This window comes from Parasteatoda tepidariorum, chromosome 2 (genome assembly GCF_982258835.1).
Source record: "Parasteatoda tepidariorum strain Cologne lab strain chromosome 2, Ptep-v5.0, whole genome shotgun sequence".
NCBI lineage: Eukaryota > Metazoa > Arthropoda > Arachnida > Araneae > Theridiidae > Parasteatoda > Parasteatoda tepidariorum.
The window spans coordinates 4,544,917-4,561,794 of record NC_141756.1 but is presented as its reverse complement, the minus strand read 5'-3'; the positions used below and the strand labels follow the sequence as shown (position 1 = coordinate 4,561,794).

Genomic DNA, 16,878 nt, shown 5'->3' with positions numbered 1-16,878 from the left:
CTTGACGCGCTCGCAGGACTATTTTGTATTATAATTTTTAAAGAGAGTTTTTTTTCCGAAATTCCTATGTGTTCGAAGGTTATTGCTAATTTGAAAGCTTTTTCGTTATTTTCCTTAAGTTTTTTTGCTTTAAATATTGACTATTTATATAGTGATGTAGAAAATTCATTTTCTTCCAATGAGATTTTTATTTATTTATTTCCTAAAGTTCAATCAAAAGTAGAAAAAGAGAGAGATTACATGCAGCCAGATATAAATCTTAACATTCACAGTGAAAGTTTAAAAAAAAAAATAATTCAATGAATAACGATAAAAACCGTTCCCTATTTGAAGTCTGTTCAACTAATAAAATGACTTCTTATTTATCTCTTCTTATTGAATCTCACATGTATCTGTATTCCTTAAGGCATATTATTTTGACAGTACAGATTATTATTTTTCAAAACTAGTTAATTGTCTATTAAACACATTAACAAAATGTTCTAACATAAAGCTATAATAATTGTATCCTTTGGAGTCAAAATGTTCTCTTGTTTTTGTGAAAAATATTGACGTTTAAGATGAAAATACAATGATGAATGAGAATCAAATACGGTGGTTGGCAAGCGAAGTGAGCTAGAAATTTATATAAAAAAAAGAACTAAAAAAAAAATTTGAAAAAAATTCCGATAGTCTTACCGAATATTTTCCTGGTTTGAAGTTCCTAGAGGACTTTAAGGATAGACTATCACTTTGGGGCTGAAATAAAAAAAAACAGACAATAACGATTATCTTCTAAAAATAATTAAAAAATAAAAACAAAATAAGGGAATTACATACATCATAATATTTCCTTACTTCATCTGGTCTTTAAATTTTTTATAGCATCGATCTAATTTTCCCTACTTAATCGGTAAGTACCAAAAATTATTTTCCATTTAAACTTTTTTTTAATATGGGTGTTTTACAAGAGCTACCTTTAGCAGAATAATAACACTGTATTGAACTGTAACTGCACTCAACATATTTGAAGCCCGTAAGGGGTCTGCTTTATCGGGGAATTCCCTTTCATAAATCTCTGTGTGTGTACAGATAGCAGGAGAGAAAAAACAAAGTATACAGTGAAACCTCCAGTATAGACTGCGTAGCGACCTCTATTGGGAGGCACGGAATTTTTTCCATAGACTTCATGTTGCAGAAAATTTTAAGAGAGACAATCAAAACCTCTCTAGGGCAAACAAAATTCGGAAAAGGTATAGACGTATTAATGTATATAAAAAATATTTATTGACGCTAAGTTTAATTTATCGACCGGTTTCCATCCGGAAGTGGCACTCTTGCACCAAGGAAAGCACTCAAATTAAAATCGCTTGCAAAAAAAATCATGTACCTTCGATAACATTTTGAAGACAAGGGAGATAACCCCTAAGAACAACGAATCTCCATTAATGACCACTTTTATTGTGGAAGAGAGAGTGGTCGCTCAAGTGAGGTTTCACTCTATCACCCTAAATATCTTTCGTTCCAATGATAAAATAGTAAGCGCTAATCTTATTGGTTCAGAGGACTGACATCCAGTAGGCTAATTAATTGGCGCTGAATACGAATTGAGTTACAACATTAGAATAGTATCTCTAAAAAGTCGGATTTTTAAATTTTCTTTTCTAATGACCTTCGACCTCTTTCGATAAAGTATTATATTTTGCAATGCGAAACGACATAATTTAAAAAGATATGAAAAATTTTGCTTATCAAACAGTTTAAAAATTTTCAGTCCATTATGAAATAAAATAAAAAAATAATTATTAAAAATTATATTCTGCATTCAATAAAAATTATTTGCTTTTGGATAAATTCAGTCTTACAAATGAGTGCAAACAGGTTTTGAGTGACTTAAAAAGTAAAAGTTCCCGAGTTATGAGGTAATTAAAAAAAGTGACATTAACATTAAGTGGCTTAAACTTCCGAATGCTCTCTTGCATATACTGCACACTCTGAGGACAAAAGTTTTATTCAGGGAAAGTGCATTTTGTATTGATTCAGTAACTTAAGTAGTTAGCACAAATTAATTAGCATATTTCGAGATAAATTTTCAACTTTCTTTCACAATGAATATAAGGGTAGCTATATATATATATATATATATATATATATATATATATATATATATATATATATATATATATATATATATATATATATATATATATATATATATTCATACGTCAATATTCATGCATATTTAATTCATATATTTCAATGCAAATAAGAAAATTTTAAATAAAAGTTCACTTAGCAAAATTTAAAAAAAAAATTAAAAATTTTAAAAAATGTATCTGTTCTCATTTTTAAAATCTCAAATAAAAACAAATTTACTGAATGGTTAATTTGATTAAAAAAATTTCGTTTATTTTTGTAGAAACACAAAAGACTACAATAAGTACAAGAGAATATTAAAAAATATCAAGTATAACAATTTTTAGATATTAAAATTGAAATATCCTCTATTATCTATTCATTTAGTACTACAATAACTAATTCTTTTATATCATGTATTTTAAAAATTTAACCTTCAAAATCTGGTGTTAAATAATCAATGAATTTAAAGACAAAGGCATTCAAAGATATTGATGTTATAATTGGATTATCTTTTACTAGGAGTCAATCTTAATGACTCGATCATCTAGCTTTAAATACGCCAATAACTTTATGGTCTCTCAGGGGATAGAGCGGTCGCCTCTCAACGAGGTGACCTGGGTGCGAATCCAAGTAATATCTGGTCCATAGGAATTCTGCATCCGGCACGCACTAACCGGTGCTGACGTAAAATATTCTCAGTGGAGGGCGGATCACGGTTTAGAGTCCCCTTGCCGTCATGATAACCGTAGGAGATTTTCGTGGTTGTCCTCTCCATGTAACGTAAATGCGGGAAAGATCCATGAAAAAGTCTTCCATGAAGGCTAGTTTGTTCCTATGGTTGATCAAGAAGTTCCTTGTCTCCTGGATTGGGTATAAAATTACAAGGCAACGTAATCTGGATTTGGGAAGTATGGTCCCAACAGTTTTGGCAAGAGACCCGTTGAAAGTTTGGGCCCCTTAAGATTAATTACACTTTACTTGTATTTCACCAAATCTCTATCTCCGAAAGAAATCATGAAATTGAAGTGAACTCAAAACGTTTTTGCACTCAAATACAATACTTCTTTTTCAAAAAATAAATATTTCTACTTAAAAAAATATTTTTTTTTAATAATTTTTTAAACGGTTTATTTATTATTCGTTGTTTTAATGTTTTTATTATTGCTTTATTAAATTTTAATTATGGTTTTATTATAATTATTATTTTATTATTATTGTTTTTAATTTGATTAATTTAGCTATATTGCATATGGGTTTCTTATGTTATTACTTATTGTTTTTGAATCTGATTCAATAATAGCCGAAAACATTTTTAATTGCAAGGAAAATTTTGATATACGTTATTTTAGGTGACAAAATCCAAATTTGAATATATATATATATATATATATATATATATATATATATATATATATATATATATATATATATATATATATAATAAATAAATAAATACAAGAAAACACGAAAGCTAAGAAAAACAATACGTTTAATTTATTGCGCTTAAGCTGCAAGTAAACAGAACTCATTAGATAAGTTCAAAATGAAGATAAAACAAAGAATTTATTTTATTTTCTGTCTTTGCATGTTATTTTTTCTTTTTCTTTTATCTTTTTTTTCTTCTCTTTTATTTTCTGTTTTTACATGTTATTTTTACTTTTAGTGTTCTATTTTATTTGTTGTAATTCTTGTATAAAATTTTTTGAGTGCTGCTCACACTATTGTATTAATATATTTTGCTTTGGCTTTATTGATACAATATCAGAAAGCACTCTGTTTTGCGGATATAATCATGTGGGCTAATGAAAAGATTATATCTTTTTCTCCTGTTTTTTTAAATAAAATTTCATCCTTTTTTTTTTTTAACTGCTGTTTGTTATTTTTTTACTTATTATCTTCCCTCTTTTATTCATATGTCTTTATATTTTTCTTTGTTTTATCTTAATTTTGAACTATATATATATATATATATATATATATATATATATATATATATATATATATATATATATATACAACAAAATAAATAAATGCAAGAAAACACGAAGAAAGTTAAGAAAAATAATAAGTTTCATTCCCCTTTTGCATTTGTCTATAATTTTCCTTTGTTTTATCTTCATTTTGAACTTACGTATATATATAATTTTTTTTCGTGAAATATAAATTTAAAAATATGACTCGATAAAAAAATTGATATGCTTAGATGATATTAAGGGGATCTTAGCTTTAAATGGTTTCCCTTCCTGTCAATCTTTTGCATAATGTGAGATCGGAAATCTAAATCTATGCTAAAAAGGCAAGTTTATTCAGAAAAAGTAAGTTTTATGTTTTAAAATATGGTTTGTATGCATTAATGAACATAATTAGGTCTTCGAACCATTAAGATTGAACATGAAAATCGAATCTATTCCATCAGAAGTTTAAAAAAGCTCTCTCCTTTTTGCGCATTCTATAGATACATAAATATGAAGAGATAAAAAAAAAAATAATGAAGTGATCAATGAAGAGTTTTGAAATTAAGTTCACTGAGAAAAAACGAATGTTCAAAATTGAAATAATAAGGTAGAATATTCGGTGTTTCTGGCTCAATGGGAACATTAAAAAGCTCGGTAATTTCTACCGACGCGCTTTGGTAATTATTTTTGTAAAATTAACAGTAGATTATGGTTTTACAACATGTGATAAAATTTGGTAGCATTTATAATTTTATCATGATACCTTAGACTATAGCAAAAAACTCATTTATTCTGATAAATTTACTTTTATATTTTTCACTATTAATGTATGATATTAAGTAGTATGATTTTTAAAAGCTAGAATTTCCTCGAAATCCTCAACATATGAACGGAAAATGTGCCAAATAAATAGTTTAAGTAACCAAAATTATGTTGTTTTTCTTTTAAACCGGAAATGTCATTATTATACAGAACGGTAATTTTACTAGAATCTTTTTTTTCTATGCGATGAACTGCTTCAATCTTGACTTAACATCAAAACATATAATTTTATGTATGTTTAAGTAATAAATCCGGTAATACTAATACTTACCAGTCAATATTATTAATAACAGCTTCTTTTAGTTAAAGTAAGAAATAGTGTAAATTATTCACTTTAATCGGTTATTATTAATAATAACCACTAATAACAATTTCTTTTGGCAAAATGAGAAATAAAAAGTGGAGATTTTCGTATCGTGATCTGTGGCAACTTCCGGCAGCGGCTCGCGAGGAATTAATAAAAACATCACAGACAGGGACCAACTCGAGGGGTATAACTCGTAGTCACCCCCCGGAAAACATCTTCATCTTTTAATTATTTTAAATTGCCGACCAGGCGGCCGAGTGGCTAGCGTGTCTGACTGCGGAATCCTTGGCCGAGGGTTCGAATCCTGCTCAGGGCATAGATATTTCTTTCTCTCTTTGTGTTCTATGTCCTTTCCTCTTTGCGTGAATGTGACCCGCCCTACAAACGGGTTTGTGGTTGTGTGACGTGGGCGACGCTGCTCCACCGCCGTGGCTTCGCCACAGGTGCCCACTGGGTAACGAGAAGAGAGTAGCAGTTCTGTGGCCAATGGGACAAACCCTAAGTGCCCGCCATAAAAAAAAAATTTTTTTTTTTTAAATTTTTCCTGTTTAAAATCAATTTGGCGCCTTGGCGATTGCAGTTGGCGTGGCAGATCACGTGGCATTGGGGAAATATCCCCAATGAAAACGCGAAAGAATGACATTGACCTAACTCCATTCGTTATTATTAATAATAAGATATAATGGGATTATATATTAATGTGATAAATTCGCGTAAATTATTTACTTTAATTGGCTTACTTGGTTATTTTTAATATTGTCCCATTAGTATTAATAATAACCGACTATTCATATTGACCGGAACATAAATATACATATACATACATACATACATATACATACATACACATACATATACATACATACATATACATACATACATATACATACATACATATACATACATATATACATATACATACATATATACATACATATATACATATATACATATACATATATACATACATATATATATACATATATACATATACATATATACATGTATACATATACATATATACATATACATATACATATATACATATACATATATACATATACATATATACATATACATATATACATATACATATATACATATACATATATACATATACATATATACATATACATATATACATATATACATATACACGTGTGTGTGTGAGTGAGTGAGTGAGTGTGTGTAGTTTTAGTTTCCGATTCACAATGCCAACTTCATAAATCTTAAAAATGAACTATTTTCAAATAAATGTTTGTATAAAGAATAAACTAACCGGAAGGGGAGGGAAGTCGATGGCAACTCTTCGTTTCCTGATTTCTTCCAGCCTAGCGAGGACGTCTTTATAGTGGGTGCGAAGCTCGTCGGCGTACCTCGTGGCTAGAGTTTCTAACTGACCCCGGCTCCCATCCTGAAAAGAAAACTTTCATTTCATATGCATTTTTAAACATTAATTCATAAACTTGTAAATATACTTTACTAGTATTATAAATGTATAAATGTACCTTAATATATTATAAATTTGTAAATATACTTATTAATGTTATAAATGTGTAAATAATACCTACTAATATTATAAATGTGCAAACATACTTTAAAATAATATAAATATGTAAATAAATTTATTAATCTTATAAATGTGTAAATATATACTTACTAATCTTATAAATGTGTAAATATATACTTACTAATCTTATAAATGTGTAAATATATACTTACTAATCTTATAAATGTGTAAATATATACTTACTAATCTTATAAATGTGTAAATATATACTTACTAATCTTAAAAATGTGTAAATAAATTTATTAATCTTATAAATGTGTAAATAATACTTACTAATATTAAAAATTTCGAAATATGACATAAAAGTAATTTTGATCGTACGATCGATTAGGGGTAATTCAGAAATTTTGAAGCGGGGTTGAACTACATTGTAGTTTGCTGTAACATTGTAGGTGCACTTTTTATCGTCATTTTTAAGCTAGACTACACGATGATAAGGTTCAATTCCACAATAGAAATATTGTTCAATATAAGCTCTTATTGAGGTTGAAGCAAATTTATACCGTTTCAACGTTGAACTGATTTTTTTTTTTTTGAGAGTGCACGTTGGAGAGACTATAACACGATTAGAGAAACCCCTAATATCGTTTAAATTTGCTGTAACTTTAATACAGCTTTCAAGTTGAACCATTAATTAATTATTCTTAAATTGCTTAATTATTTTTCAAGTGAAAATTAATTATTCTTTAATTTATTTACATATTTGTAAGGCTCACCTTACACGAAAATGTGATGAAGTTCAATGAGCTGATACATATTATAACATAAATCACTAATAGGGTTCAACATTGAATCGATTTTACTTTAAGCGAATAAAATTTGAAAAGATAAAAAAGCAATAAAAAGTTTTTGTTCATTAGAAATATACTTTGAATATTGTTTCACCACCTAGATTATCAATCCTCTTTTAACTATTTTAATATTTTTATTCAATAATTGCGAATTTAAAGCTTTGTGATAAAGAACAGTGATTTCAATCCTATATTTATTTCAGAGATATGTACAGGTTGCCAAAATGAAAAGTGGACAAGCGTGATAGTCTCCGAAATCCAGAAGAGATTTCTGCGACACCCTTTAGGATTGTATTAAGTCACGAGAAGTGCATCGCAGAATGCTCATGACCGATTAAGAAGTTCACATGAGAACATTTTAAGTGGATGTCACACTATGTTATGCCAAGATTGTTACAAAGCGATAGCTCGAAGACGAAAGTTCTTATCAGAATGTACTGCTTTTGCACAAAAATCACAGTTCAAATTATTTATTTCAAGCTTTTGCATAAACCGTAAACAAAGCTCAACTAGAAGCCACTTCTGATGTATAAGTATAACTGTCTGATAAAGCGCCACATTTTAAGACTATTATTGATGAAAAGAAATACGTTTTTTATTCTTTTCTTAAACTATTTTCAAATTAAAACTAGTAGTTTTACTTTGGTTAGCTTCGGTTTACTTTGCTAGCAAGCTTTATTAAGTAAGGGTTTCGTTAAAGAAAATCGGTCCAGAGTTTTGTAGCCGAAAAGAATTGGAAACCGCCGCCATATTCTATTTATAACAAAAAATATCGTTGCTTGAATAATTTAACAAAAGAAAAACAGGGAATTTTAAATTCAAATATTTCCTTGAACTGAAAAAAAAAAAGTTTTTTTTAATATTTCCAGTGGGTGGACAGCTGAATTTAGGCTTTTTACTTCGTCATTTTACTTCATACTGTACGATTTGATGAAAGGAACGAAATCACATTCCCTTCGAAATAAATCCAATCTCTCCCGTAGACTTCCATGGTTCAAATAGTCTAAAACTGAAAGGGAAAAAGTAAGAAAAAAAAATACTGAAGCAACCTGTGTTTAATGTCACAACTTTTTCCCTTTTATTCAGTTCTTTCTGGAATCACATCGACTCTCGAATGTTGGAGACGGCTAAAAAAAAATCAATGAAAATAGACTTTGTCCGACGCATTCTAACTTAATAAAAAAAAATTTGAAAGAGAATTACGAACTCGTTTGTGTTACTGTTTCATGTGGAAAAATAAACTTTTTTTTTTCTTCGATTTTTCTGATTTGGAAAAATAGCTAAGCCCCGAGCGCCTGTTATACATTTTTGCAATTTTTCCCGAAAAGTAAAAGGGGATGATGGATCGATTCTTGCACAAAGTCACGTTTAAAGGTTCTTCTCCTATTCAATACTGTGTCACCTGGTTTTCATCTTTTCAATCTATACTTTTATCAACAGCCAATGCAAGGAAACATTTTTAAATCGTATTTTGTAAGCATTTATTCAAAATATGTTCAACTTAACACTTTGAAAATTTTAACTCTTTCTTTCCCCCTTTAGGAAATAAATCACTCATTTTTTTCTAGCTGAGATTGCTTTAAAAAATGGCGAGCGGATTCTTTAATGTTCTCTTTTTAAAAATATTATTAGATAGTGGGTACTTACCTCGCCGGCACAGGTGATTAAGTCGCCAATATAAAGTCACTGCACTCAAGTAAACGCAACTGTCTTTTTCTTAAAATTATTATTTTAACTTTAAAGTCGACGGCGATTTTTTAAAAGAAAAATGAAATATTAAGACAAAAATAAACAAAATAGCCGAATTAATTTGCATCGGTGAAATGAAAATGTGCCCGAATTGTCAATCCAGTGATGGCTCTTTTTCGAAAGCTCCGTCGTCATATGAAATGATGCTTTTTGTTTGCGAACAACATGCTATTTTTATGACTGCTGCGAGTTTGCAACAGTTAGTCATGACTGTTAAAAGAAGATTAGCTTATCTAAAGCAAAGCGCTGTCTTTAAAAATGGCGCAAAACGTCAACTCTAAGAAAAGGCACAGTTTTGTGTAAATGAAAAGCATTCGTGCTCTAATTCTTTAATATTTAAGAATTTACTCCAATACTGCATTACTTGAGCTCATAAAAATTTGCAAAAAATGAGAATAAGGCAGTGATTTTGATGATTTTTATCTAGGTGGAACAATGTCGTGAAATTAGCGATTTTTAAAAGAATTTTAATAACGTTTAAAATATTTAAGTTATCTGCCTGTTCTAAATTCTTTACTGCAAGATTATATACATAGTTAAAATATTCGCATTGCTTCAAGTGTAAGGCACTTAAACTATATGGCTTTTTATTTTCCTTGGCGACAGAGCTTCGAAAGACAACGTTAAATTCTTTTTTTAAACAGCAAGGTTTTTAGGTTCTGAAATCAAGTCTAAAATCTATTTCGTCTATTTCGATATAATTAAGTTATAAATTACCAAAAACGGGGCAATCTGTACCTTTTGATATTTTGTAAAATTTATCCATTCAGTCATTTAATTTCTCACTTTCTTCTGTTTTTCTTCTTCTTCTTTCTTTTAATTTTGTTTTTAATGTCACGTAAAAATATTATGTTACTATGTACTATGCTGCACCTCTGTTGTACCTTCGGGCCTTGTGTGATATTCCTTGGTGCACAGGGAGATATTTTTGCTTTTCCAAATTAATAAAAAAAAATACATTGTCAAATTTCACACATTCAATAGACGAAGAGCATTGTTGGCTATAAAATGTTGTTTTAATTTCAAACATCACTCTTTAATTGGAAACTGTAATATTTGTGTTTTAAAAGGCTAAATTTAAAAGATTAAATAAGGGCATTAAGATATAAATTCGATTGTTTTCAAAAATAATTACAAAATTCTTACATACTTCTGCATTTAAGTATCTTTTATAATGTCAATTTATTAACAGTATCAGAACTTTAACAAGAAATCGTTTGTTTTATAAGTATTATAAATGGGGCATCCAGATGCATTATTTATCATGCATTTGGCGAAATTTCTTTTATAATTTACACTATTTTTGTCCAAACTTGCATTTCAAATAATCTCTGATTCAATGTGAAGTAGAGGAAATATATTATTATATACTGTTTGAGAAAGAAAAATTATTTCATAACGCTATTATTGTTTTTAAAATAAAACAAATTCAAAATTTTGAATAAATATATCTTAAAAATTCCTACAAACTCTCTGAACAGACAATTTCAAACATATGCAGAAACGTAAAATTATTTAGATATATTTCAGTGGGAATAGAACTCAATTTAGATTTGTAACTACGGTTAGCAGTTCCTTATCGAATTTGTTTCCTCTACAGTGCCATTAATGTCCTAAGACTAATTCCAGGCGAATACTAAAGGAGGTCCGTACTAACTTCAAGGTAGAACAATTATTTCGAAAAGCCCAGGCATCGAGCACTCCTTTTACTACTACTTTCATCCTAATAGAATTACGATAGCCTAAAAGCGTTTATTGTAGAATTGTACAAACAATCACGTTTCTATAAAATACACATGAAATAAACTTGTACGTGATTATACGCATTTTGAAACCCTAACCCAAAGAGGCCATTAGCCATTACGTGTATTATTCTCGGTGGTACAGCTCAGAGTTGTGGGGTGTCCTTGGAGTTATTATGACCGAGGAAAATCCCTCGTCTTCACAATTATCATTACTGGGGTGATTAACTATTCACGCAAAAGGGAATTCCTGGATTGCATTAAAATCTGTGTTACGTCCCATAATGACACTTTGCGGGGAATGGTGTGTAGATGTGGTGTTAAAAATTGTCAAGAAGAGTATTTGCTGTTCTTTTTGAGAGTAGTTGTTTATCTTATGATAACGCGCTATGTGTGAACGTTTTAATTGTTAGCGTAAACAATGATGAAATTAGGTAGACAAAGATATGAAAGCATTTACGGAACTGGTAAATTAAGAGTTTCCGGAGAATGAGAAAATTCAAACAAGTAAGTTTTCTTACATTACATTAAGAACAAGTTAACATAGTTAATTCTTAAGAGAGTTACTTTGTGTCTGTGCATTTGCCAGCAAAAGCTCTTCAGTTAAATAAATAATTAGGGGACTTTACAGTACCTTTAAGAAGGCAATAGGATTATATATGAAAGTATTAGAGGGGCTTTTCCTCGTACCTTTATGAAGGCAGTAGGATTATATATGAAAGTATTAGGGGCTTTACGCTGTACCTTTAAGAAGGCAGAAGGATTATATATGAAAGTATTAGCGAGTTTTATTTTCTACTTTTGAAAGGGTTGTAGTAATTATTTATATGTAGACAAAAAATTGAGTCATTTATAAAAACGGTATCCTTTATTTATGATATTTTCTAGGGATATATATGATATATCTTTATATATGATATTTTCCCAAATGGAAGTTACTGTTACAGAGGTTCCAAAAGTTAGTAATTTTTTAACCAGTAATGATTTTCAAAATCTGCAAATAAATTTACATCCAATTAATAATCAAATATTCATTTAATATTTCTGTTATTAATTGAAATGTTGTTTAATTGAAATGCTTGTGAAGAAAGATATTTCAAAACAATATTTCTTGGAAACAATATAATAAATGAATTATGAAAAGGATATTAATTTATGAAAAATTCTGTCAGTACTTCGAATCGAGTAGATATAACCAACTTGAAAATGAAGTATGTTTCTCTGATAACCATTCTCAACGTTTAGTTTCTTCCGTTTTCGTTTTTATTTTAAAAGAAACCGTATTGCAGCTCATTCATTTTTAGTTTATGCAAGCATTAAAATAAAATTAAGAACACGACTAGATATTGCTCCAAACCTGCGAATTCAACTGTTTGACACAAAAACCGTAACATATACATTAAAATAACAATATGTTCTTTTTCCTATTCATTTAAATGTATTTTATACCCCTCTTATAAGAACATTGAGTTCAAAATGCAAAAGAGTCAAGTAGAGGTGTTTCTTCCTTACAACAAAATGAAATTTTTAATTTGTTTATTTCTCTGGTAAGCAGAAAAGGTTTCTTTTCACTGTTACTAGTATTAAGGAATCAATAAAAAGAATCGACTTTGTGTATCTCTAGTCTTATTTATAATAAATTTAAATCAAAATAGATCAACTAACTTTACATTTTCTAATTACCAATAAAACTTCATAGTTAGGTAAAGTTACTTTGATGCATCCTATTGTATAGAGCACAAAAAGATGGACCATCCTGAATTACTTTTTATCTAAAATTACCAGATCTTGAAAAAAAGTCGTATATATAAAATTTGATTTCTCAGGAACTATTCGACCGATTTCTCAAAAATTTTGTATTTTGCCATGTTAAGTTACAGTTTTTAAAATTATACAAAAAATTGTATACCTTACATTCAAAATTTTTTTTGGTTATTACTAACTAAAGTATTAAAAAATAATAAATATTTAGAAATAGCAATTTTTTTTACTTAGAATCATCTTTGGAAAAACGAATTTTATAATTGTGAACAAAGGTTTTTCGATTTGTTTAAAAATTTCTTGAGATAGGGAGAAATACACAAAAAGTAAAATTAATATTAAGGGGTCCAACTTTTGAACCGCTCCCCTGAACGATCTAGGGGGGGGGGGCATTTTACCTAGATTACGGCTACGTGAAATATAGGGTCCAAAATCCAAAGCCGTCGAAAAAAGACCCATTTATTTAGCGGAAGTACGTTTTTGTGTTTGATTTCGTTACTTAAATTATCATCTGTTATAATTAATTAGAATAATTGAAGTAGTTTCGCCCAACCATTAGGATTGAGTTTTAGAACCAGAAGATCCGATCATTAGATCAAAAGTTATTCAGGGTGGTTCGTTTATTTATTTATTTATTTTTGCACACTGTACATTTATGTGAATGCCGTAAAAAACTGAGAAAGTTGTATTTCATTTCTAATACGAAGTAGATATTCGGTAATTGAAATCAATCGCTGACAGGAATCAAAATCTTGTATTACTGATGAGATCACACTATACTCCGTTTCAAGTTAAGAAAATACCATTGTGGGTAAAAGATTTAAGTAATCATCCGCGACTGAATATAGTTCCCTTTATTTAGTTACAAAATTAAACAAATATGCTTTCAAAACAATATAAAAGCTTTTAAAAGTTAAACATGTCAAACAGAAATTTAATTCGCTCTTTTTACGATATGTATCATAGAATTATGAAAAAAAGGTCATAGTTGCGTAGTCTTACGGGAATCCTAGACTTGGCGACGCATTTCGGTAAATAAGGAGAACATTCATTCTTGAGCACAATATAACTTTACGACGTTGAGAGAGCATTTTATTTGATGGGACCACTAAAATGGCGTATCAGAAGATGACATGTCCTTAACAAATTAAATAAGATATAAAGAATTTTTACTTTAGTTTCGCTGTAGAAGAAAATCGTCTGCAAGAAACACTATTTATTATTCTTTCATCAGTGTCTTTAAATGCGAACAGAAAGACGTACATTTGTTACGATTTTTGGATATCATTTTTTATTAATTCTCATTGCTCGTTAATTAATTAATTAATCAATAAGTTTTGTTTTCCTCATTTCAAACGATTTAAAAAAGTAAGCGAAAAAGAAGACTGAGCATCGTCGTTTCAAGAATAGGCGATATTGATATACCTTCGCGCTGGGAGCTTGGCAGCCATTTGGCATGCATTTTGATGTAAACAGGCTCTCTCCATTGGGATAATGGGTTTCTCTTAACTTGCAATAGAGTATAAATGGCGTGATGTAGACTGTACAGTGCTGGATTACCCATTAGGCCAGACTAGGCCATGGCCTGGGACCCCCAATGATTAAGGGCCCCCTTAAAATTGATTTTTTGAAAATAAATTTAAAAAAATTAAGAAAAACAATGATTTAAAAAAATCAATTTCAAAAATACAATAATTTTTTACATAATGTTAATCATATTTATTTATTACTTATTTTAGTTATTATTTAAAAGTACAGTGCACTCCCGATTATCCGGGTTAATGACCGGGACAGGTCGCACGGAGAATCGAAAAACACGGATAATCCGAAAACTCCTTCTATTAAGGAAAAATTCAATATCAGTTCAAAAAATTACTGACATTTGCATGCATAACATCAAACTAAGGATTTTCCTTATTAAAAAATGTGTAATGCGTCTTCGGCATATATCGATACACATATTTTACGAACAGCAGTAATGTCACTGCAATCAAATCCTCCCATATAATCTAATAAAGTTTCCACAGAGCTACAGAATGAGAAATTGTATTTCCCTCATTTACTACATCTTCTGCATCAGTTACTATCATCACTATTTGATTTAACAACATAATGATGTCTTCATCAGTCAAATACTGGAACCCAGGCTCACGTGCGTCAGTTTGAAACCAATCTTCTGAATTTTCTTCATCAAAAATTTCGAAACCCTCGATTTCTTTTGCTTGTTCGAGAATACTGTTATCATATTTTTCTTGAACATCTGAAGAGGATTGTTCATCAAGCGGTATGATCTTTCTCCAAGATCGTGATAAAGTAGACGATTTTACCTTTGACCATGCTGCTGATATTCCATATACTGCGATCCAATAACGAATATTACTTCCAAAAATTTGGTAGTGTTATAACTTCATGAATCAAATATTTTTAATCTTGAAAATTTTTCTCTTTATATTTTTGTGTGACTCCGGAATGAGCACGGATAATCCGCAAACCGGATAATCCGCGCCCGGATAATCGAGAGTGTACTGTATTATTATTATATAAATAAAAAATATACGAGTAAAAAATTTAATCTAAGGGCCCCAAAAATTTGAATTGCCTAGGGCCCCGCGTACGCTTAATTCGGCACTAGGACTGTTTTGATAAAAAGGGAAGAAAAAAAAATCAGAAATAGATAAATGAGTAAGATGCACAAAAATAAAAATATCCAACCAGAAAAAGCCTTCTTAAAATTGAAGCCTTCTTCAACTTTTACTTAGGTATATGTCAAGATAAAAGTTGAAAGAGGTTTTCTATTTAAATAGTAAGACTTTAAATCCAATGGAAAAGCATCACTAAACTCTAACAGTTAAGGATAATTATTATTCAGTGGGACGCAGGTGAATCTTTAGAATATAAAATAACTTTCTGAAATTTAATTTTAAATTCAACGGAAGTTCAACATTTATGGGACATAAATTTAATTTATCTTAAATAAATTTTGCTTAATCCTAAGCAATAGAAAAATTTTTCATTGATTGAAAAAAATATTTTTTTTTACCTCTTTCTTAACCATTTTACTGTTTTATGTCTTGAAGCACACACTCTTAAAGTTAAAAAAAAAGAAAAAAAATTACATAAAATTCGATTTCTTTCGCTTTTTTTTATTATTAACAAAATAAGAAAAAAAGAGAATGAAAAACTAAATTCTGTTTTTTCTCTCGGCTACAATCTTCCAGATTAAGTTCTCAAATTCATTTTATCATTCTAGATTTCTCTTTTAAGAATGGCAACAGAATGAACTCGATAGGAAATGGAATTTATTCAGAAGTGAGTCCGCTTTTATTCCTTTTAGCTCATTCTTGTAGAACGCGATAAAAACGCTGTTATTTCTTGAGAAGGACAGAGAGATGTATTTGTGCCTATTTCATTTCACTTCATCCAGTGAAAAGGGTTCCGAACAGAAATAATCTCGTAAGCTAGGAAGCAGACCTTCATATATTGCCACGCTGATGACGCCTTCCTCATTTACATAATTGCTTGCTTTCCTCGGATTCTTTTCCATCGCTTAGACATTAAATGTGATCCAGTTCTTCTTGAGTTTTGAGATTAGCATTTCCTAATACTTTAGTAAGATTGTTGATCTGCGTTTTGCTTACAAGTAGTGTTTTGATTTTTCTACGATTGTTATTTAACTGGCAAATAACACATGGGTCCAACAACAAACCATCAGACAAAAAATCTACGCTAAATTAAATGAAGTTATGAATTCAAAATAAATGTTTTATAACAATTTGTTTGCTTTCATATTCATCATCATGGATTATTTAATATGAAATTAAATATATTTATTTACTTCATGATGTAATTCAATAACATAAAAAAAATATCATCAACTCCAAATTGGGTACTTGCATTTCAAGAAGAAAAGGATCACGAAGGTTCACACATGTGGCCAATGACGTCAGCGCCAACCGACAGTTTATAAGCAAAATGGCGCTTTAAAGTTGAGCTAAGTACCTCCACATAAGCGAGAATGTTAATTAACATGAATTTAATTAAATACAGAGTAGTATAGCACATC

At 29.4% G+C, this 16,878-nt stretch overlaps 1 protein-coding gene across 2 annotated transcripts in view; it reads right to left on the bottom strand.

Moving 5' to 3' along the window:
* Positions 1-16,878, bottom strand: part of LOC107441952 (uncharacterized) — a 358,765-nt gene that overhangs the window by 90,043 nt on the left and 251,844 nt on the right. The window contains exons 2-3 of one of the 2 annotated variants that reach the window (XM_043044432.3): positions 6,482-6,616; positions 679-738 (exon numbers count right to left, since the gene is read on the bottom strand). In XM_043044432.3, coding sequence (XP_042900366.2) covers positions 679-738; positions 6,482-6,616 — 195 coding nt within the window. The remainder of the gene's footprint in view (positions 1-678; positions 739-6,481; positions 6,617-16,878) is intronic. The other variant, XM_043044433.3, reaches the window with a different exon arrangement.